The sequence below is a fragment of the Numida meleagris genome, chromosome 4, assembly GCF_002078875.1.
Source record: "Numida meleagris isolate 19003 breed g44 Domestic line chromosome 4, NumMel1.0, whole genome shotgun sequence".
NCBI lineage: Eukaryota > Metazoa > Chordata > Aves > Galliformes > Numididae > Numida > Numida meleagris.
In genome coordinates this window covers 43967605-43989780 of record NC_034412.1, presented here as the reverse complement: position 1 = coordinate 43989780, position 22176 = coordinate 43967605, and the positions used below count along the sequence as shown (strand labels likewise).

The 22176-nt window shown below is 42.2% G+C and overlaps 1 protein-coding gene across 1 annotated transcript in view; it reads left to right on the top strand.

The window, feature by feature from the left end:
* TET2 (tet methylcytosine dioxygenase 2) overlaps positions 1–11494 on the top strand; it is a 70161-nt gene extending 58667 nt beyond the window's left edge. Inside the window, exons 7-10 of the mRNA XM_021393810.1 lie at positions 347–436; positions 2985–3122; positions 5110–5470; positions 6743–11494. Coding sequence (XP_021249485.1) covers positions 347–436; positions 2985–3122; positions 5110–5470; positions 6743–8148 — 1995 coding nt within the window. The 3' untranslated portion in view covers positions 8149–11494. The remainder of the gene's footprint in view (positions 1–346; positions 437–2984; positions 3123–5109; positions 5471–6742) is intronic.

Sequence of the window (22176 nt, the reverse complement as noted above, 5' to 3'; positions counted from 1 at the left end):
AAGAGTATTATTTTCCCAAAACTCCAGTAGAGAAAACGAGGGTCATCACGTTTGGACCTAAAACATCTTCATGTTGAAGAATGTGACTCTTTTTAATATAAACCAAATTAAGATTATAGTATGTGAAGTCCTCTTGCAAGGATCACACTACACTGCCAGCACGTCACTTTCAAGGCTGTGAAACAATATAATTGAAAAGGAGATTCATCATAGAGACTGTCTAAACCAGAATGACAATGACCTAGGCCTTTACACATCTATTACTGCATTGTAACAAACCTTAACATTTTAGGTCCCATACATACAGTGTGGAAATGTCATTAAGCTGTATTTCATCTGCTAACAGGAAGAAAAACTAGAATCCCATTTGCAGAATCTGTCAACCCTGATGGCACCCACTTACAAGAAGCTTGCACCTGATGCATATAACAACCAGGTATGGTGGGGAAAAGGGGAGCCGGAGCAATCACACAACCTGACTATTACTACACTTTCTGCAGTACTTCATCTTTGAGCCAAACCATGTATATACATTTTGTACCAGCATTCCTTTGACATAGGGCTAATGGAAACAAACAAAATCCTCAACTCCACTTTAAATGCTTTCAAAAGTCAAACCAGATGAATCTTAACTACTAACTACAGCTTATCTTTTCACATATGTAAACACAACAAGATTACTACTGAGCAGAAATCTTGAGCTCTGCAACACAGGGTTTCTGGATTTAGAGTGATTCACCAGCCAAACTCGCAAAACAGCCATAAAGATGGTGCAAGGCTGGCAGTCACATCAGAAAGCAGTGCAGTATATTGCAGTTGAGTCTTGAAACCAGTTTCAGTTATACTCTCTCAAGCAGTGTTTTCAAAGTGGCCATTATAGATATGCTTTTAAAACAAAGCTTCATAATGGAATGCACTCAGCCCTGCATATGCACACAAGCGCCTCCACCAGCATTCCTGCACATGGGGCTACTTTATGCAGTGTTCTGTTGGGCAGTATACATAGGTGCTAGCACTTTCAAAGCTGTATGAGGTTTCCAGGCGTGGCTGCCTCTCGCCTCCATTCCTTTACCAAACATCTTCCAGGTATTTGCACCAAAATCTGACGCCGTAGCCTTTGAAATGCATAACGGTTGGCCTTCATTTCCATTGTTCAGGCTCACTGCCATTATGAACATTCACAAAATGTACAGCCTCCAGGCTATCAGCATAATTGCAAAATGTGACACCTTCTTTCTTTCCCATTGACAACATTAAGCCCAGTCAAAACACTTACTTGCTGTAGCAATCAGCACAAAACAGATTTTCAGATGTAATGGAAGCAGTAAGCTATAACAAAACTGTCCATTTTTACTAGCAGATACAATTACCCCTTTACAGCATATTTAGTAGCAACCAGACAAGGTAAGCTAAGGTTTAGTACAGACTGATGCGATTTCATTTACCTGATCAGATAATGCTTAGAGACTCATTTCGGAGGAAATTGTGGCCATGTGCCCACTAGCTGCGGTTATCTCCAAACATCTGAGAGACATTCTGCAAGAGAAGAAAGGTGGAAGAAGAAGAAAAAATGAGGGGGTGGTGAAAAATAAAATGTCTCTTTGCTTGGACTGCTTTCTTTTCCCATGAAAGTTCTCTAGAAAACTTTTCTTCATATAAGCCATGGTTCTGCTTGACACTAGTTGACAATACATGCTTTTACAAGTTTCAACTTTTACCTTATATAAGAAGTAATGTGTATGACCTGGCCCATCTCAGGAGTTCCACACAAGCCTTAAGTTTGTGGGGAAGCCCAAATGAAGCTACTGTCAGAGTGACGATAAAGGCCCAATTCGTACGGCAGCAGAGGAAGGCGGTGAAAACCAAGTAGCCTTAATGCCAATTCAAATTCCCCAATTTGTTCTAATCCCAGTCTGGATTGTAGCTTGGATTAAAATCTAGAATTGGAAAGTTTTTCCAACTGGACCCAGCAGAACCTCTCATAGAACCTTTGCATCAATAGGTTTTAAACATACCCTTTAATTCTAACCAAATTATAATGTGGATAACATTTCAAACCACTCTCGTTTGATTCCAAAGAAGCTTACATGTTTCAAGTTTTGTTTCAATTTTGTTTTTAGATTCCAGTGAAGGAAACATTCAAAATATTAAAAACAAAATTGCCGTGAGCAAACTGGACATCTGTTTACTGAACTTGGATCAAGACTTGGCACAGTTTCTAATTTTGCATTAACTTAAAATAGGATCCATTAAGGTCCATCAAGTGTAGTTCTTTTGTATTCACTTGAAGGGTTCAGTAATTTCAGCAAAGCATTTTACAAATGGAGCTTCTTTTTTTTTTTTATGTACTAAATAAGATATGAAACCATCATTTGTGAGACTTGATGTTTCATTACTAAGTCCCTTCCTTTTGCATAAGACTTATTGTTGCATAATAAAATCTTTGTAAAGCTCCTTAGCACTGAGTACATGTACAGAAAGTACTGTCTTGACTGCGTTATCTTTTTGGTCAGGGCTTAGTACCGTACTAAAGCTAATGAAATTTACTTTTAGTGGGCCAAAATATTACAAACAGAAAAGCAAGTTATTATTTTTCCTGAAGTCATTCTGAAGTCAGTTTTCTCAAGTCATTTTCTTGTAATAGCTTGGTATATTTCCAGTCTACACCTACGTATCACTCTTACAGTGCCAGACACCAAAATCATGCACTGTATTTGTCACGTAAAAACAAACCTCTGGCAGGGAATGGGAAGTAATACGCAAGGAAAAGTATTATTGGCCAATTTCGCAATCACAGCAGAGTCAGAGCAGGGAATCAAGCTACAAGGAGCGAAGTAGACATCATATGAAATTGCCACAGAATTGCTTATTTGCCTAAGATCTGTATTGCTACCACCTCAAAGATGTCAGCAGACTCGCATGTTGTTCAATGCTAAGTCCGTGTACCAGGGCAGGTTGCGGTGATACCTGTCATCTCTTCCCAGATCGAGTATGAACACAGAGCGCCCGAGTGTCGCCTGGGTTTAAAAGAAGGTCGCCCATTCTCAGGAGTCACCGCCTGCCTGGACTTCTGCGCTCATGCTCACAGAGACTTGCACAATATGCAGAACGGGAGTACACTGGTGAGTCAGTGATGCATACAGTCTCCTTATTCCAGCAGTAATTTCATATATTTAATTATCGTCAGTCTGTTTAAATTTATAATTGCATAAGGTAGATTGCTAAAAAAAGAAACATTAAGCAGTAATTGAGCTAACTTATTACCCCCTACATCATTTTTCATTTAACTGAATGAGACTTAGGATGTATTAAAGAAAGCTTTAATGTAGAACTGATAAAAGAGAAACTGTGGAGACAATGGGAAGAAGGCTCCGGCAGGGCTGAAATGCCTGTTTCAGTGTTCCTGGGACAAAATGTCATGTATTTATCATCTTGATTTTTTTTTTTTAATGACTACTTTGGATCATATCTTCTACTACTTTAAAATGGAAAAAAATAGCGCGGCCAGCAGGTCGAGGGAGGTGGTCCTCCCCCTCTGCTCTGTCCTGCTGAGGCCACGTCTGGAGTACTGTGTCCTGTTCTGGGCTCCCCAGTTCAGGAAAGACAGGGAACTGCTGGAGAGAGCCCAGCGGAAAGTCACAGAGATGGTCAGAGATGGAGCATCTCCCATGTGAGGCTGGGGCTGTTCAGCCTGGAGAAGAGAAGATGGAGAGAAACTTATAAATGCTTACAAATATCTAATGGACAGGAGTCAAGTGGATGGAGCCGGGCTCTTTTTAATGGTGCCCAGGTGCAGGACAAGGGGCAACAGGCACAAACCGGTACAAAGTAATTTCCGTATAAACATGAAAAAAAACTTATTTACTTTGAGGGCGACAGAGCAGTGGAACAGGCTGCCCAGAGAGGTTGTGGAGTCCCCTCTGGAGATATTCAAGATCTGCCTGGACACTTTCCCAGGCAACCTACTGCAGGGAAGCTGCTTTAGCGAGGGGTTGCACTTGATGATCTCCAGAGGTCCCTTCTAACTCCTGCCATTCTATGAACCTGTGAAACAAATGACTTTTTTTCCATAACTTTTTTTCTAAGCAGAGTTTTTAAAGTTGCGGATTTCATTCCTACTTGGGATGAGGATAAAGCCTGCAAGCCTTGCTATCCTTTGTAACATGCTTGCTCACTTTACACTTTTCCATTCTGAACTCCAGCATTTACAGCAAAGGTTCCGCAAAAGATAACAGAAAAACTAGCTGTTTTTCAGTGTGTACTGGGTTATTTTTGTTCAGTCAGAGTAAACATGAGGAAAAAACAAACTTCGGGTCTGAATAATCTTCACTGTTGTGATTCGAAGTAATTCACAGTGCAGCTGCTATTACGAAAGAGAATATCTGCTTTCTTTTAGTACCAACTAAATTTGCCCTATTTCCAGGGTCTGACTTAATTGAAAAGTCAACCACCAACAACAAAATATGCATTTCTAGCTGAGCTTTCTTCCTAAGATTGGCTGATTCAATTATTTTACTGCAGAGTATGTCTGTATCAGCATCTTTTTCTCCACTGAGATATTCCCAATGCCCATTTTAGCTGGAGCTAACACAACTAGCATGCTACATCACACACAGTGCTAACTTCCCAAAATCTTTATGCAGTATTAACATGACTTGCTGCTTTGCAAATCATCCTAAGTGGGCGTGGGACACAATGGCAGTATGTTATATGCCCCACTACCTCTAATTAGGTACCAGTTAACGTATCGTAGTAAAAACATCTGAGCACAAAGTTTTCACTGCTTTTGCTCCCTGCCCATGTGCTATGGACCACACAGTTTGTTTCAGTTTAGGTGATACACATCTGTAGCTGCTCATTTTAGCACAGGTACAAGAAACAGATATTGACACTTTGTGCTTCTATTTACACTGTCCAACAGAGCAATGGAAGAAATGAAATTGCAGACTTCTTGTGATAATGTGTAAATTGCACAAAAAGAAAGCTTACAAGTAATTTGCCAGATGCTGATGCTGACAGTGCCAGGGCAAGGTAAAACACACAGGCTAGCATTTCAGGCAACTTCTCAGACTGGTTTGAGAGAGTTACTCTAACACTCCTTTCTCACAGGTTTGCACACTAACTAGAGAAGACAATCGTGAAATTGGCCAAACACCTGAAGATGAGCAGCTCCATGTGCTCCCCTTATACAAAGTCTCTGATGTGGATGAGTTCGGAAGCATTGAAGGCCAGGAGGAGAAGAAGAGGAATGGCAGCATCCAGGTCCTTACCTCCTTTCGTCGGAAAGTAAGGATGTTAGCAGAGCCGGTTAAGACATGCCGGCAAAGGAAGCTAGAAGCAAAGAAAGCAGCTGCAGAAAAGCTTTCCTCCTTGGAGAATGGGTCTAGCAAAGCTGAAAGAGACAAGTCTGCTGCAGCACGCAACAAACAAGGCAACTCTGAGGCAGCAAGTCATGCAAAGCAGCTAGCAGGTAAGCATGTGAATCTGTTAAGGGTCTAAATCAGCAGCGGTAAGCCTCCTAGAAATTACAACCGTTTACAATGAGTTTCAAGAAAAGCATTTTTCTCAGCACAAGAACATTTTAAATAAAAAGCAAACAGGATTCTTGGATGTAAATATCAATATTATATGTTTATAAATACTAGAAGGCGAAATTGTGGTCAACTCTGGAAAAGGAAAGAAAAAAAAGACATACCAGAAATCCCTTATTGTTGGATAGCTAACACCTATAGAAGTCAGGTGCTTCTGCAAACCCTCCCTGCCATCCAGTGTATTGCAAAGTACCATTAAACAACTACTGGTGCTAGAAGCCATGAACAGAAGTGTGTGATGTTACTGCCAAAAAGTGACCTACACATTACTCACTGTTGCCACTGTTAAAGAGAACCTCAGAATTGGAGTGGATTCTAGCCTAACCTGACCTCTTTACCAATATTTATGTACTTTGCTTCAAGACCAAAAGCAGAGCAGGTGTTTCCATAGTGGACAAAACCCACTTAATGATCACTGGCAGTTCTCAGCACTAGATCTTAGAATCCTGGGCAAAGGAGTTCATCATGACTATTGTTACAGCAAATTCCACCGAGAGGAATAAAGTGATAAATGCAAGGCTACCCAGAAGGTCACTGAGATACCTATGAATAGACGTCAGCTGCCATGTGACCCAGGCTAGGATTTTAACAATTAAATTATGCCATTGCACTTCAATGAATGATGAGTCTTTCCTCATGTCTTCAGTTAATCTCACTGGTTACTGAACTGCTATTTCTGTCAGTGAATGTCACCATTGTTGTTTTTTTACATAGAGCTGGAGACATTTTTTGAGACAGCTCTGTTAATGTAGATGTAGAATAATTTATTTATTCTTGGGGAAAAGAAGGTCACCTTGTGCGTGGCTACATGTGAGCACTTTGATGCTCCATTTCATGCACTACTTAAATGATGATTCAACTCTTCAACTTTGTGCATGTGACTCTGAACAGATTGCATGGTCCTCTTTTCCCCATTGCAACTAGCATCTGATCTCACTGGATGCGTGCCAGAAAAGAAGAGTAGCCTTAGTATTTATTCATCTTCTTTAAGCATGGTATTTAAGATATGAGAAAGGGAACCTCTACTGACGCATCATATGATACACTTTTCTTAGAAATATCAGATATATTTATCGAGAAGAGTCTATAAAGTGTGCGTTTAAAAAAAAAAAAGGAAAAAGCTTGTTTGTTTTTTCTTTTCACATCTACAGATCTTTTACGTCTTTCAGGACAAGCGACACAACAACAGCAGCAGCATCCACAGCGCACTCTCCCTAACAACCCTCAATCAAATGCTATTAACACTTACTCGGGTTCAGGTTCTGCAAATCTGTACGTAAGGTTGCCTAATCCAGCCAGTGCTTATCCAAGCTCTTCATACACTTCAGATCCCTATGGAGGGTCTGGTCCCATGAACCTCTATACCACCTCATCACAGCCTGCAGGGTCTTATTTGAATTCTTCCAGTCCCATGAACCCTTATTCAGGATCATTAAGTCAAAACAACCAGTATCCGCCCTATCAATGCAATGGAAACATACAGATGGACAACTGCCCTTCTTACTTGAGCTCCTACCCTTCCCAGCATCAGCATGTGGACTTGTATAATTGTCAGAGCCAAGACCCTATGTCCAAACTAAGTCTACCACCCATTCAAACATTATACCAGCATAGGTTCGGGAATAACCAGAGTTTTGGTCCCAAGTACTTGAATTACGGAAACCAAAATATGCAGGTAGACTCTTTCAGTAATTGCACCATTAGACCAAATGTACACCACGTAGGGTCTTTTTCCTCTTACTCCACGCACGAGGCTGACGGTCATTTTATGGAGGTTGCCTCAAGGTTAAAATCTAATCGGAGTAATCCAAGCATGGACTATGCCTCCATGAGTAAAACCACTGAACATCATCACGTGCAAGCCCCTCCACATTTAGCACATGACTACCATTCTGCTTCGAGCATGTTTAGCGGTCCTCCTAATTCGTTGCATCTCCAAAATAAGGATAGTGAAATAATTTCACATGCAGTAAATGGCTTGTCTAACACGCTTCCAGGTCAGAACCATGATAGGACTACTCCCCAGGGCGGTTTAGATAAAACAGATGTGCTGAATCCTGAAAAAGCTGAGGATCCCGATGAAGTCTGGTCAGATAGTGAACAGAGCTTCCTGGATCCGGAAATTGGAGGAGTGGCAGTTGCTCCATCTCACGGGTCAATTCTCATAGAGTGTGCAAAACGTGAGCTTCACGCAACGACCCCCCTAAAAAACCCCAACAGGAACCATCCCACCAGAATATCCCTTGTCTTTTACCAGCACAAGAGCATGAATGAGCCAAAACACGGGCTGGCTCTGTGGGAAGCAAAGATGGCTGAGAAGGCAAGAGAGAAGGAGGAGGAATGTGAAAAATACGGTCCAGACTACGTGCCTCAGAAATCTTATGGCAAAAAAGCAAAGCGAGAGCCTGCAGAGCCACACGAACCCTCAGAACCAACGTACCTGCGCTTCATCAAGTCTCTTGCACAAAGGACACTGTCGGTCACCACAGACTCCACAGTAACTACATCTCCATATGCCTTTACACGGGTTACAGGGCCTTACAACAGATACATCTAACTTCACACCTTTGTTGGTTACCTCATCTGAAAAAACAACTCATCAGTAGGTTAGTTCTCACTTAGGTTTTGGGGAAGGCAAGGGTGGAGAAGAAAACAGTGTTTTTATTAAACTCATCGGTGGAAAAGGCCTCGGCACACCAGCAAAAGGAGGTAATCTTGCTAGCGCACTTATTTTCCACTGATTTCTTAAGCGGTCACAGATGGCATGTAGGAAACAAGACCAAAGCATCCTATGCAAAAACAAACAAAACAAAACAAAGTGTTTCACAATTTACATTTGAAAACACTGGCCCAGTTGCTGAAAGAGATAATCTGCAAATGGATTTTTTTCCTTCTTACAGTTTTGCACATCTGTGACCACTTTTAATGTCATCAAGTTTGCGTAGTCATGGAACAGGAGCAAAAAAATTCCTAGTAAAAAAAAATAATACTGTAGTATTACGACTGCAGGAATCTTAAAATAACATCTGGTGCTGAATCTACGATGTACTGAAATACTGGAATTACGGCTTTTTAACATGCAGTTTTTACTGTAACCTTATTAGTCTCTTGATTTTATTTAATGAAGTAGATAACGTATAAAACGTAATGAATAGACAGCAAAACACTGAATTTGTTTGGATATTCTAAAAACCATGGTGCTATCTAAGAGAATGGTGTCTTTATTTTAACAGTCAAACAGTTAATGCCTTTATAACAATTAAAATGTCAATTATGTATTCGAATGTTCTTCAGCAACAGGGAGGACCTCTTCATTCGTGTATGTCTTGAATTTACCTGGTGTTAAAATAAGCTTACTTTTTAACGTATGGGAATTATAAGGACCTCTGGATTTTGCTCATCCAGTCAAGTCCTAGAAAAGGACAATAAAATAGAGAGAGATATTTTTTTTTTAAATAGTGTTTCAAAAGCACTTTGTCTACCTAAGCTTGGCAACTTGATCAATGCTAAGGTACTAAGACATTAAAAAAAGAAAAAAAAAAGTTTACTTTGATTTTAAAATGCAAAGATAATTTTTTTAAAATAAAAAAAAAGCTTTTAAATACTTTTGTTTTAGCCATGCATCTGCTAGTGGGCTACACATCCATTTTTAATACAGTCAGTTATGGTAAAAATGGGGCTTACTGGATATAAGGGAATACTTCAGTACACAAAACACACGTTTTTCTGGTGCTCATCTCACACAGCTATACTGTAAACTGTTTTCTACAATTATTATGACAAGTTCATTGCTCAAATATGTACAGTTTTAAGGAAAGAATTTTATATTAACCACAGGTAATAATTAGCAGCATGCGACAGACTACAACTAGTTAGCTTGGGCTTCTGCTGTTTTTAAAGATCTGTACGCTCTTCAACTATTGAATGGCAGACTGCTTTTGTGTTGATAATTATGTACATTGTGGTGTAAGTCATTTCTCGGTGCAAGCGTCCTCTTTTCCAGGAAGATTGAGCAGACCGATGCCTACACAAGATGAATGAAACAGGGTTAGTTCTGTGTGATTCCGTTGATTAAATAGAAAAAAAAAATAGGCAGCTGGCTTGCTGTGGTGGTTTTAAATCATTAATTTCTATTAAAAAAAAAAAGCAGGAGAGTTGTATAGTAAATTAAATTGTAAACAAGACTTTTTTTAACGCAATGCTTTAGTATTTTAGTACTGTAAAAATATTAAATCTATATATATTTGGGATTTGAGCTGAATTGACATCATGGTGCTACTCAGCCTGCTACAAATATATCATAATGTGAGCTAAAATACATTAAAAGGTTTGAGTGATGTTCCTACTTGTCATATACCTCAACACTAGTTTGGCAATAGGATATCGAACTGAGTGTGAAAGTTTATATATTGTATACCATCTTTTTCCCCCAATAGCCTTTGAAAAAAAAAAAAAACAAAACAAACAAAAAAAAAACCTCTCTCAATACTTGACATTTTCGCAAGTATAACTTGAACTTCAGCTTTTTTTTTTTTTTTCTAAAAAATTCAGGGATATTTCAGCTCATGTTCTCCTATGCCAACGTGTCACCTGTGTGTATGTAAAGCTGTTGTAGGTTAAATATATTATTCTGGGGTTTTTTGTTTTCTTTTTTTTCCTTCAGGGATTTAATGCTTTTCTTTTGAATCCCTTTCTCTAATTTTTCTTGTACATGTATTGATGTAACTAAAACTAATTTTGTAAATTTGTTAGCTCTTTTTATCGCGATGAAAGTGTTTAAGAGATTTAGAATGTTTTGCCTGTTTCAAATGAATAAACAAAAGAAAGTAGAATGCACTGAGCTGATTAAAGGGAAAAACGTAAGGCAGGGGTTTGGCAAGTGACTGTTTGCTAGAGTTTTTCAAGTCACTCTCTAAAGAAGGCTTCTCGGATACTGTAATGAATGAAAGAGAATATGAAAAGGTACAGTCTGTACAAGGGCTTCCCTAAACACGCAAACCTCCACGTCCCAGATATATCTTGTGCAATATACTGTAAGATTAAGTTCGGTTGAAAGAAATTTTATCTAAGAGAATCACAACCTAATAACGCGAGTAAATCAAAGGAGGCCTTTGGGTTTAATGGTCAAATATTTATTATGGCAATTGTGCTTTTTTTTTTTTTTTTTTTTTAATTCTCAGTCTGTGACTTTACTCACTGCATTGAAACAAAAGTTTCACCTTTTTAAAAGACTTTTTTTTAATGATGGTTATGTGTCAGATTAATTAAATCATTATAAATCTTCACCTGTTGGTGATTGTGTGTTATTCATCCAGTCCATAGTAGATGTTTGGTTAATAGGCCGTGCACCGTCATTTGCCAAACTGCTGGCAGCAAGAGCGGGAAGCTTAGCTGGCGAATCAGTTATGTATTGTAAATACCCAAACTGTAATTTTTGGTGTACAGAACCCTGCCTCAGTTGGAACGAATGACAGAGCGGACGTAAAATTGCTTGTATAGGATTATCAGGTTGACTATAGCCATACTTGAAGATGCTTCTGAGTGGTGTCAACTTTACTTGAATGAATTTTTCATCTTGATTGACGCACAGTGGTATAAAGTTCACTTCTAAAGCTAGTGGTTAACTTGTGTAGGAAACTTTAGCAGTTTGACACTAAGGTAATGAACTTCTGTGTGCATTTTCTATGCTTATGTTCTCCTTTTTTTAAAAAAAACTTTAGTTTCATTCATTTTCATGAAATGTTTGGTATGTTTATAAAAAAGAATCTGAGGATGGTTATAAATACTGTAAGTATTGTAATGTAATGCAGGTTATTTGAAAGCTGTTTATTATTATATCATTCCTGATAACGCTGAGATGTGGGTGTTTTTAATAAAATTTATATTTATTTAATGCACTCTAAGTCTGTCTTGCAGAACCTTGTCTTTCCCTGCTGCTTTTATCAGATAAAAGCAGGAGTGTGCCGAAATGAAAGCTCCAGTGCCAACTACAGTCCAGGAGCCCCGCAGGGAGTGACAGCACTCACGGGGCTGGGGAAGCTGCCAGCCTGGAGAGATTAAAACAGCACTGTGGGAAACAAGCTGCATACGTCAGCAGTTTAGAAATTGAACACATTGACCGATATATCGGGACAAACCCTTTCCTGAGTGCCAGCAGCAGGAAAGCAGCAAGCTCAAACTGCTCAGCAAAGCAGCGTACACCACGCTAGTTTAGCCACCTCCATCCTCCTGGACTGAAAAGCTTAAATGAAATGCATCACTAGAGACCCTCAAACAGGAGACCTGGGTGCTGCGCTTACTCCTAGTCACACTTAGACTCGTGCCTGCTGGCCTCCCCCTCCTCACGTTTGTGGACACAGAGGAACGTGGCACATTCGCTGCTGGAATTTCCCTGCTGCTCCAGTAACAGCCACAAATGCACACCTGGCCGAGAGGAGAGGCAGGGCAAGGGTGAATCAGGGGCTTTGCTGGGTGGGTCGGCACACTTCTCTATCCCCTTACACATTTTTCAGTTTCAAATTACTCCAAAAAACAGTAGGATGCTCTAGAGGAAAGAATTAAGAAACAACAAAATTATAAAAGCGTAACTCTCATGTATAATCCAAATCAAAGAATCTAGAAAAACGGCAGAAGCAATTAGAAAGAGTATTTTAATTAACAGCAAGATCAATTGCACTTGCGGGCACTAGACGAAAGCATATTTTCTTGGCCCCTTATTTTGCCTTCAAGGGATATCAAGACAGAAGCCTGAAACACTCTCCTGTGGAAAAAGGTAGAAATCGCTCTCTCCATGGCTGCAAAATGTTGCTGTGGCAATCAGCACTTCAATGCTTTTCAAGTTTTTAAAAAAAAAAAAAAAGATCCCAAGCCTCTTGTCAATCCTGCTTTACCCCATCCATCAATACCATACAGCTCAGGAAAGCCTCCCTGCTCCACGCATTTCTATGGCTAAGTGTCCTGGGGAACCAGAGATGTAACACTCCAAAGAGCCGCAATGTTCACCCCTGGCTCTTTACTGTATTCCCAGATGGGAACATCATGATGCAGGCTAACCCAATGCAGCAGCCAAGAGTTTCTCTCTTCCGTGTGCAGGTGCACTCTAATGCACCAGACAGCTGCACCAGCTCTGACAAAGGTCCATTTAGCCTTCCCAGGAAGAAGTCCTGCCCTTAATGAACATTCCCACTGGCTGCCTTTGAACATAAGCAGCTCTCCTCAGCGCAGTGCTTGACAGATCTCGCTTCTGAGGCGCTGCTAACAGAGCAGCCCTCCCTGGTAAGCCAGCAGCGTGCTCCCAGCCAACGCTGAGTCCAACCTGCAAGGCAGGGACCTTGGTGACTTCCGCACTGTGCGACAGCCATCACACGCCAGACTCACTGAAGCTTGCTGATAGTCTAGCAGCACCAAGTTTAAAATTGGTAGATATCACATCTCAGCAGTGACTTAATCGTCTGCTATCTAACTGACATAGCAACATTTTCTTCCAGAAGAATATGCATCTATCAAATTCCTGCTACACTCAACTGTTTACCTAAGGCAGATGTAACCAACAATTTTAAGGTATGCAGCAGCCAACTACTTTGTCTCAGAGGACTGACAGCTTCAGCCCCCTCCTCCAATGAACCAGTGACAGCTCTCCCTCCATCACTCAGCACGAGACATTTTGTTCCCCAGCTCAGCTTATGCATTAAGTGGGTCCCTTTACTTTAATCTTTAAATGATTCTCTAAGTTAGTTTAATTAGGGCAAATATTGTACTAGGAGCGATTCTTGCAGAACTTACAGAGAAGTCAATCTGCTCCATGTTTCACTTGCCTCACCTCTGACCTGGAAAGGGAGCAACTGCTATGTATGAAGTCACCTCAGAAAGCTCCACTGATTAAAAAACAAAAAAATCCTTCTAAGCAAACTTACACTGGGGTAAGAAAGCGAGAAAGAAGTGGGGAGAGGTCTGTTAAAGATCTACTGTCCTTCCTGATCAGAGAAACCTGGGGCTTGAAGCTGCATACTCTGGCCCTGCTTCTTTCAGATGTAGGAATGAGGCCTACAGTACCACTCTTTTTGCCCCCTGAGCATTTCCCCTTAGGTCAGTGCTTTGAGTGCTCAGAACACCAATATCCAGCTCCCCTCTGTCTGAGCTAAATCAGAGCATCACCTTCCAGGATGCAAAAGCCTTCCAGCATCCTGGGGGACGTGCAGGCGCATCATTCCCCTCCTTTCACATCCTAAAATACTTCAAACCTCTGTATGATGGAGAAGGGTGAGGAAGAGCCTGTTGTTCCACTGCTCTTTACAAATGGGGTTTAATCCTCAGCAAACAACATTGCTGCTGGAGGAGGCTGCGAGAAGGCTCAGTTTTTGCCTTCCCGATCCAGCCAAGCTCATCAAGGTGAGCCTGGTTCTCCCACTCCAGATTTGCTGCATCTAGCACATTAAACACTTCATCTCCATAGTACGTTACAGGAGGAAAACCATCACAGGGTAAGTACATTTCCTTCTTACGTGGTGGAAGCATTGCATGCACTCATCAGTCGCTGCAGAAAACCGAGCCCACTGTCTGGCAGTAGCAGCTTGGGATTGTGCTTCAGCTTTCTTTTAGCTTCCACCGCATTAGTGAGAGGAACCTCATCGGATTTTCAGGCGTAATCATCCCCCTCTTATTTTTCTGCTCCTGTTGTGATTATTTGTAGAAATGACAGCACCATTATCTTCCTGTATGTAAGCCTTCATACAGACCACTTTGGTAAAGAGATTTAACTGGAGGGGATGGTTTAAAGTGCAGTCTGCTCTGAAAAGGGAGGGAAAGTGGCATCCTGGGGTTCCCAGGCTGCATCTCAATTATCGACATAGCTAACATGCCTCATTTAGAAGGAGGTGGCACTTCCCTGTCTCTCCCACTCCAAACACAGGCAGCAGCTTTCCTGCAAGCAGCTCTTCTCCCCAGCTGCACAGTCCTAGTTCCATCGACATTTGCACGGATATGAAGTCGGTCAGACAGCAGGAATTTGGGCATAATTAATGGGAGCAAATGGTTTGCTATAAACAGAGGAAGAGTTGGCATGGGGGCAGGTGACAGATGTCCAGCAAAGGGAAAACATCTATTAGCTGTTCCCTCCACTGCCACCTCCAGCACATTTGTTTTGCTCTTCAGCCTCAGGTTAAAGCACGCAGACTGTGTTACATCTCTATTGGAGAACCTCTGTGGCACCCACACAGTCTTCCCAAGGCAGAAGGGCAGGATACTGAAAGGGCCCATATAAGGAAGAATTTTAAAGCCTCAAGCTTGTCTGTTCTTCAACAATTTAAGTGTCTTATAATCGCTAACCCTGGAAAGTCTCCCCTCTACATGCTGTCCTGCTGTTAGCACTCCCCACAGCAGAAGCATGCCTTTTGTCAGAGGGCTGCAGTTTGCAGGCATCTATCCTCCCAGCTCTTTCTTCAGCTGAAAATGACTGCTCTTTTACACCAAAGCACACAGACGTCTCCGGCACAGGACGCAAAAAAGAGCAGCCTATTTCCACCCTGACCCATGCTTCCATGGTACCCTCAGGCAAGCTGCACAAGTTCCCCAGCTGGGCTGTTCCAGGCAAGACAGGGACTGAGGCTGTCACACAACACACACCAGCTCCACAGAGGACAACCAGCCTCTCTTCTGCTCAGAACCCTAGGAAGAAATACCAGCTGGTCCAACAGCAGCACAGCAGGACCTCACCTGCATCAGGACCACGACTGCTATAACGAGGTGTGCCTCTCCCACAGGACAACCGAGAGCATAAGGGAAATGCTCTCTTGTTGCACATTTATATAGAGTAAGGTGCTGTAGAACTACTCACATACATAACTGAGTACCCACGTAGCTGACATTTGAGCAGTTGAGAATATTACAAGCTGTATTTTTCCTGGAAGAAGTTCACTGCCAGTCAGTACTCAACAGCTACATGTGGCTGTTAGATTTTCCTGTAGGTAGATCTCTATGGCATAATATATGAACTTTCACACAACAAAAACCACTGCCCTCTTTCTGAAAAGCTTCTGTGTTATACCTTGTGCTGATGAAAACAAACCAAAGACAAGTGCTATTTGATGCCCGCCCGCTCGCCAATGTAGCAGGGGCTAAGCAGTGAGCAGATACCTCCTGATCCAAGGAGCGCCCTGCTGCTAGAGACTGTTCCCAAGTAGCGCTCTTGCTTGTTCTGTTAACTCTGATCAATCAGTTACAGCTAAGGAGAGACATTATATGTCACACATGACCCCCTGCCCTCTTTCCAGAGAGCGGAAAGATCTTCAGCCCCCCAAACTTGTAAATGTTTTCCAAAAAGGTAATCAGGTTCCTTTTGGGAAGCACAGTCGCCGTTTTTAAACTACAGCCAACAGAGATGTAAGCCTTCAGTATAAGAGGTGGGCGAGAGAGTCTGAGACATCCCCATCCTGGAGGATGGAGATTGCTCCTGCCACTCAATTTAAATTACAATAACATATTGGCTGGACCAGAGGGAGAGAACTATGCCTACGGGGAAGTGTGACTTTGTAAAAAGCTCTGCTGCCTGTTCTCATTTCTGCTTATGGATGTGATCTTAATATTAAAGAGCACATGAAAGACAGAGCTCAGTGACAGTGCTTGACCCCAGCCGCCTTCTTCACAGGCAGACACCTTCCCCACTAGGCTCTCCCCTCCTCCAGCTAAGCTTTAAAAATGGCCAAAGCAGAGACGTGATGCTCATCGGAGGCTCAGTTCTCCTGAACAACGAGCATGATCAGAACTTGGGCACAGGAACACTTTGTTTTGGGGTCAGGTCACACTTCTTTATGAGCCAGGCAGTGAGACTCCTGAGCAGTCCAGGGCAAGAATGAAAGCAAAATCCAGTTGTCTGTAGATGTCACAGAGATGTATCACCTCCAGGGTCAACTGAACAGGGAACACACAGATAGCAGTTATGGATTTGAGCACCTTAACTCTGCTTAGAACCTGCCTAAGGTACCTTGCTCTGTTACCGGGTTTCTAGGTCACAGCTCCCTTGTACTAGTCTGCTCCCAGCCAGACAGGAAGGTTATAGCAACAAACACATTAACAATTCAGGTGTTCAGATGCTACAGTAGCAGGGCCTCAAGTGTGTATCCTTGAACTGAGAGAGCTCATCTGCTTTTTTCTGTTTTTTGTCAACGACCTTCTTTACACTTCCAGCCCTTATGAGATAAGCCTTGTTAGAACACTTGGCTTTTCTGCTTCTTTCCCTTAAAAACAACTCCATTAGAGAACCTTTCCATTGTCATTTTGCAGCTTATAAAAATAAAAGAAAAAAAGAACGGGAGGGAGAAGAGAAATAAAGAAGGAAAGAGACAGCTTTCTATAAAACCTTGCAGTTCATCTGGCCCATCTCAAAGCACGTACAGACAAGAATAGCTGCTCAGTGCGCGTGGAAAATTGTTTTACTAAATGTGGAAGGAAAAGCATTGATTCAATCTCATGGACACAAGAAGTCAAAATTGCACAGTTGCCATTAGTGCTCTTGCTGCTGTGAAGTCTGAAAGGAGTGGAACGGCCACTCAGAGGACAACAGAAAGGCAATGAAGGAAGCTGAAATTACTCTTCTGAATTTCCTCTCTCTGCTGCTGTAATTGGGCACCCCAAGGTATTCTCTTCTCAGCCACAATAGTGAGCAGTCAAACCTGTCGCTGCATACATAGTAGGCAGCAGAGAACTGACAACCAGGGCAACTTCTTTCATTGATTTTTCATAACATGGTCAATAAAATATTTCATTACGACCCACACAATCCTATTTGCATCATCAGGAGACAAGATGCTGTAATGTCTACAAAAAAAAATATATATATATATGCTGACTGCTTTTTTCCCTCTCCCCCAGCAGAGATCCGTATAAAATGATTTCTTTCCTGATCCCAATCATATCACATCAGGTATTGGATGGCTAAAAAAAAAAAAAAAAAACAACAAAAACCACACTGGTCAGAAGCCAGCACTTTCTGCTCCAAGGCACTCTCTCATCTGTCTGGTGTGAGGTAATTTGAAGAGAAGATACTTAAATTTTCTTCCTTTAGCTCACTTCCACGAGAGAGAAAAGCAAATTCCCACTCTTTTTATCCCTCCCCATCACTAGGGTCTAAAAGAAAGAATGAAGCAATATCTTGAAGTTAATAGAAAGTATGTGGCCACACATGCTACAAGCTTTTGGAGCCTTGCAAGTTTTTCCAAGAGCACAGCTTGAAACCTTTTAAAGCCACCTGATGATGAGAATATAGACAGGCACTCCAGCTTCTTCTGATGTCTCCCGTTAACCATCCACCACTCAAGCTAGCCACTTTGAAAAGCTGGAGCGCACACCAACTGTAGATCAGACTACATAAACACCTACTTGGATACTTACTAAAATATCTCCTTTTCCACTCCCTCCGCCAGCAATTACAGATTTACAAACACGGAGCATGTTTACACAGTTTTGAATGCTCCCAAAATAGTCTACAGCACACCACAAAACCTGAAATTTAAGTGATACAAACACAGGGAGACAGTTTATGAAATGCATAATTTTTCCTATAAGCAGAGCCTTGCTGACAAGGGCCAGCTCAGAATACAAGAGCTACTTCACGGTGCTGGGCTGATCCTCTCACCCTTCCATGATTCCAGAGCCCCTCACAACACCTCAGATCTCCAGAGGTCCTTCCCAAGAAGCAAGTCAAACTTCTGGAGCGCTAAGATTACACTGGGCTCTAGTTTGCATCAACCCTCCCCATGGCCAACACTGCTGTTCTGCAGAGTACAGAATAGCTGTGAAGGTACAAGAAATGACACAATGATGACTGAAGTGCTTTCATGTCACCTATTTGTTAGAAGCAATGCAGTAATCAAAAATTTTGGCTGAAGTCCAGCCTGGCCAAATGCACTTTTTACTCCAAGAGGCACACAAGCTATACTCAACAAGAAGCACCATCGTGTAACTGCTAGCAATTAAAGTAAGACATGGCCTGCGAAACGCTGAATGTATCATACGCAACAGAGGAAAGACTGGCTTGAGAGAGAGAAAGAAGAAAGCTTTGTCTCATTCAGCCTCCTCCTTAAAAGAAAAAAGGTTGTGAAAACCAGCACAATCCTGGCATAATGCAGAAGGGGGAAGGAGGGGAAGGCCAGTGAGGAGAGGGATTGCAACACTTCCTTGCTGCTGGTATGATTTTACAGGCAACAGCCGCAATGCTGAAGGAAGTCAGGTCAAGACAAAGGGATCGCTTACGAAGTGAAGGTAATCTACTAAGGGCCAGGTTTCCCATTGGTAACAGAGGCCTCCACCTGATAGGCTCCACAAGCAGGGACCTGAATGCAAAACCTACACAGAAAAAGCTACTGACAGAACGTGCCCTTGGAACAGAGCACAAGGACTCGGGTGTCAAGCAAATCCACAGGAACTGCGGAGAAATCAATCAGGGAAAGCCCAAATGCAGTATTCAGTATTCCCTCACATTCAGTGGGACTACAAAAAGGTCAGTAATGACCACAAAGGGTCTCAATCCTCAAGCTGCTTTCTGCAGTACCCACATTCCCACATTCTTTACCTCTGTTTGGGATGCCCAGACTCTCATGCAGCAGTAACAAGACTTCTTCTTTCCACTAAGAAGTCACCCCTCTGCAGTCTCAGCACTGACCACAAGCTGACTGCAGCTTTCCAGTAGCCATCACGCCCTCTCAGAGGCCTCCACTCTTCAAACAGGCTCACCACCCTAACTGACTGAACCACAACATTAACTGGCAAATAAACCCCTGAGAGGAAAAAAAAAAAAAAAAGCATAATACATGTTTTTAGGAGACTACTATTTATCATTATTATTTCTGTTTGAAGCAAGCAATAAATTATTTTGAAATCTTGCTCTATGTGCTCTTCTGTTGCCCCCCATCAGTCCAGGAAAAAAATCTGCCTGTGCCTTCATGATATTTCACTGCTGTGGAGCTTTATTATGACCACCTAAACTAACTCCAGAAAACAAAGGAAAAAACCTCCTGCCATCAGTAGAAGCTCACGAGTGACTTCAGAAGGGAAGTCTGATTTTGCAGCCATGGAACCCTTAGCACCTATGATTTCTGATCTTCTGCAAGTGTTGCAAGTCACATCTATGGTCTCATCCTTCCTATTCCCACCTGCCCATCCCAACCTCTTTTCCCCTCTTCATACCAACTCAATTACCAGTTTTCCATATCTGTGAAGAAAATAGCTGGAACCCACAAAGATATTAACAGAAAGGCTTTTCTCACAAAATGGCTAGGAATGGAAATGGCCCTTTTGTCCATTTCATTAAAAGAAGCATAAAAAGAGGAACAAAAGAAAGGCAAAAGAAAGTGGATGAACAACACATCAGCCACACCAGATCCAAATGCTCTCGTAGGGGAGCCACACCCAAACTGCAGGGTTTTCCATTTGATTTTAAGGCACCTTGGAAATTAGAAAGTAAGAAAGATGCTGGGATGACTAATTCCCTCAGGCTGGAAGATGGCATGACGACTGGATCACTAATAAAAACAAATTACAGCCAGGAAGCCTAGGGAAAAAAAGAGCTACAACACTTTAAGGTAACAAGCAAACAGGAGGTGAGGAAAGCCCAGCAGCAAATGCCAGTATACAAAAGTCACTCTCACTCCTTTTCAGTATCTTTCTCAATAAGACAAGTACATCTGCGTAAGCAAAAGAGACATCTTGTAAAATGGCCTGACTCACTCTGGATACAGTCAACATGCAAGTTTATCTATTTGGTTGGTAAACAGTAAGTTGCCTAACCAGGTTATGATCATCTAGTTGCTCCACCTGCCCTGCGCCAGCCTTGCCCTTAACAGGATTGTCCCCAGTGAGGTGCAGAGCAAGGCAACCTCAGCAAATTACCACTCCTAAGGCTCCACCCAGCACAGCTTGCTTTGGAGCCATGTCTTACTTGGAACTGTTACACTTCTAACATGCTTGCTGCTTATCAGCTACAGGGAGAGGTTTCACACTGCAAAGTAAACACTTGCAAGCTCCACAGGAAAAAAAGCAAAAGCTGTGATTTCTTGCTTTGATGCACAAAAAGCTTTAGCAATGTGAGTAAACAGAGAGGAATGTCAGTAACAGCCCATTAATAAACCAATTCACACTTCCTAGCTGGAACTCAGCCTCTTAAAATTAGTAAAATCTAGTTGAAGTCTAAAATGTTTCCAGATGCAGGCAGTTTTTTCTTTGCCTGAAGTCTCAAGGTTTCTTTGGTAACCCAGGATAAAGCAGTCTCATTCCTCTCAGCAAGAAGTTTTACCTGTTTGCTAGGGCCCCGAGCCACTAACCTAGTTAAGACACCCAGCCCGCCGTGATCAACCGCATATTTGCTTCAAAATGTGTTAGTTATTACACTAGCACAATAGTCTTATCAATGGTACATCAAGACACTTCTATTTCCAGTAACACCACACAGGTCCTTTACTTTCTCATGGCACGTCTCAAGAACCCTATTTGCAGCCTTACACTCATTGCCCTGCCTCATAAAAACGTAACACGCCCCATATCACATCTCATCTGTGGCTCTGCTTATGGAACAGCTTCAGGCTGGGAGCCAGGACACGAGATTAAAGACACGCTCCTCTCCCTGTTATTTTACCGCAGGCAGAGCACTCAAAGAGCATCTATACTTATACCACAGGATGCAGCAGCACAACCCAGTGTGCTTTTTCCATTTTTAACTGGATTATTTTCATTTAAACATTTATTTTTAAGTCTCACAGAGAAAACAAACAAACAAAAAGAAAATCCCACCATCCCCTGAACATTGTCAGATACTCCAACCGTTACACCAAGCATTCACACAAGTTTCAATGGTTTCTTTCCTGGCAAGGCTGATGCTAACTAACAGCAAGCAACTCAGCATAAAGAGGGGCCCAGCAGCTCCAGCAGTAGCACTGCAGCACCTAACACGACCAGCAGGCTTTGAGCAGGATGCGGCACTGCATTAACACGAGCACTGAGCTAACCCAAAGCCTTGGGGCGAGCAGGGAGCTCAGAAGACTGTGATGCAGGGGTGGATAAGCAACACAGACGAGGACTCTTGGCAGAGCTCCTAAGCTTGTCCTGGGCCTTCGGAGGTTTATGAAGCAACAGCACTGCTTTGTGCACAGCCTCTGATTAAAAACTAGCACTCGTACCCCTACTCCTAGAGGAGCAGTCATCACCTTCAGACCACAAACAGTTAGGCATTTATCTGAGGGATCACACAGGTGGCAGCTTAGGCCTCAAACCTCTTTCTACAAGGGAGCATGAAACTCTCAAGCCTCCCTTTCCATTTCAGATACAGACACCAGAACTACAACTCTCTCAGGCTGCACGATTAATACAAAGGGACGAACAAAGGCTACTGCCACTGAACAAGAATCTGCTTCCATCTTGCTAGACAACTCCTTTGAAAGGCACAGAGTTGGGGAATCCAAACCCTGAGCCCAAGGAAGAACTCAGATTCTGCATCCTCACCACCACTGAATATTGTGATAACCTTTCTCTGATGAAGCTTTGCCTTTCAGTCCTGCTGGGCACTGTCCAGGTACAGCTGTCCCTTTATGAAGTGAATCAC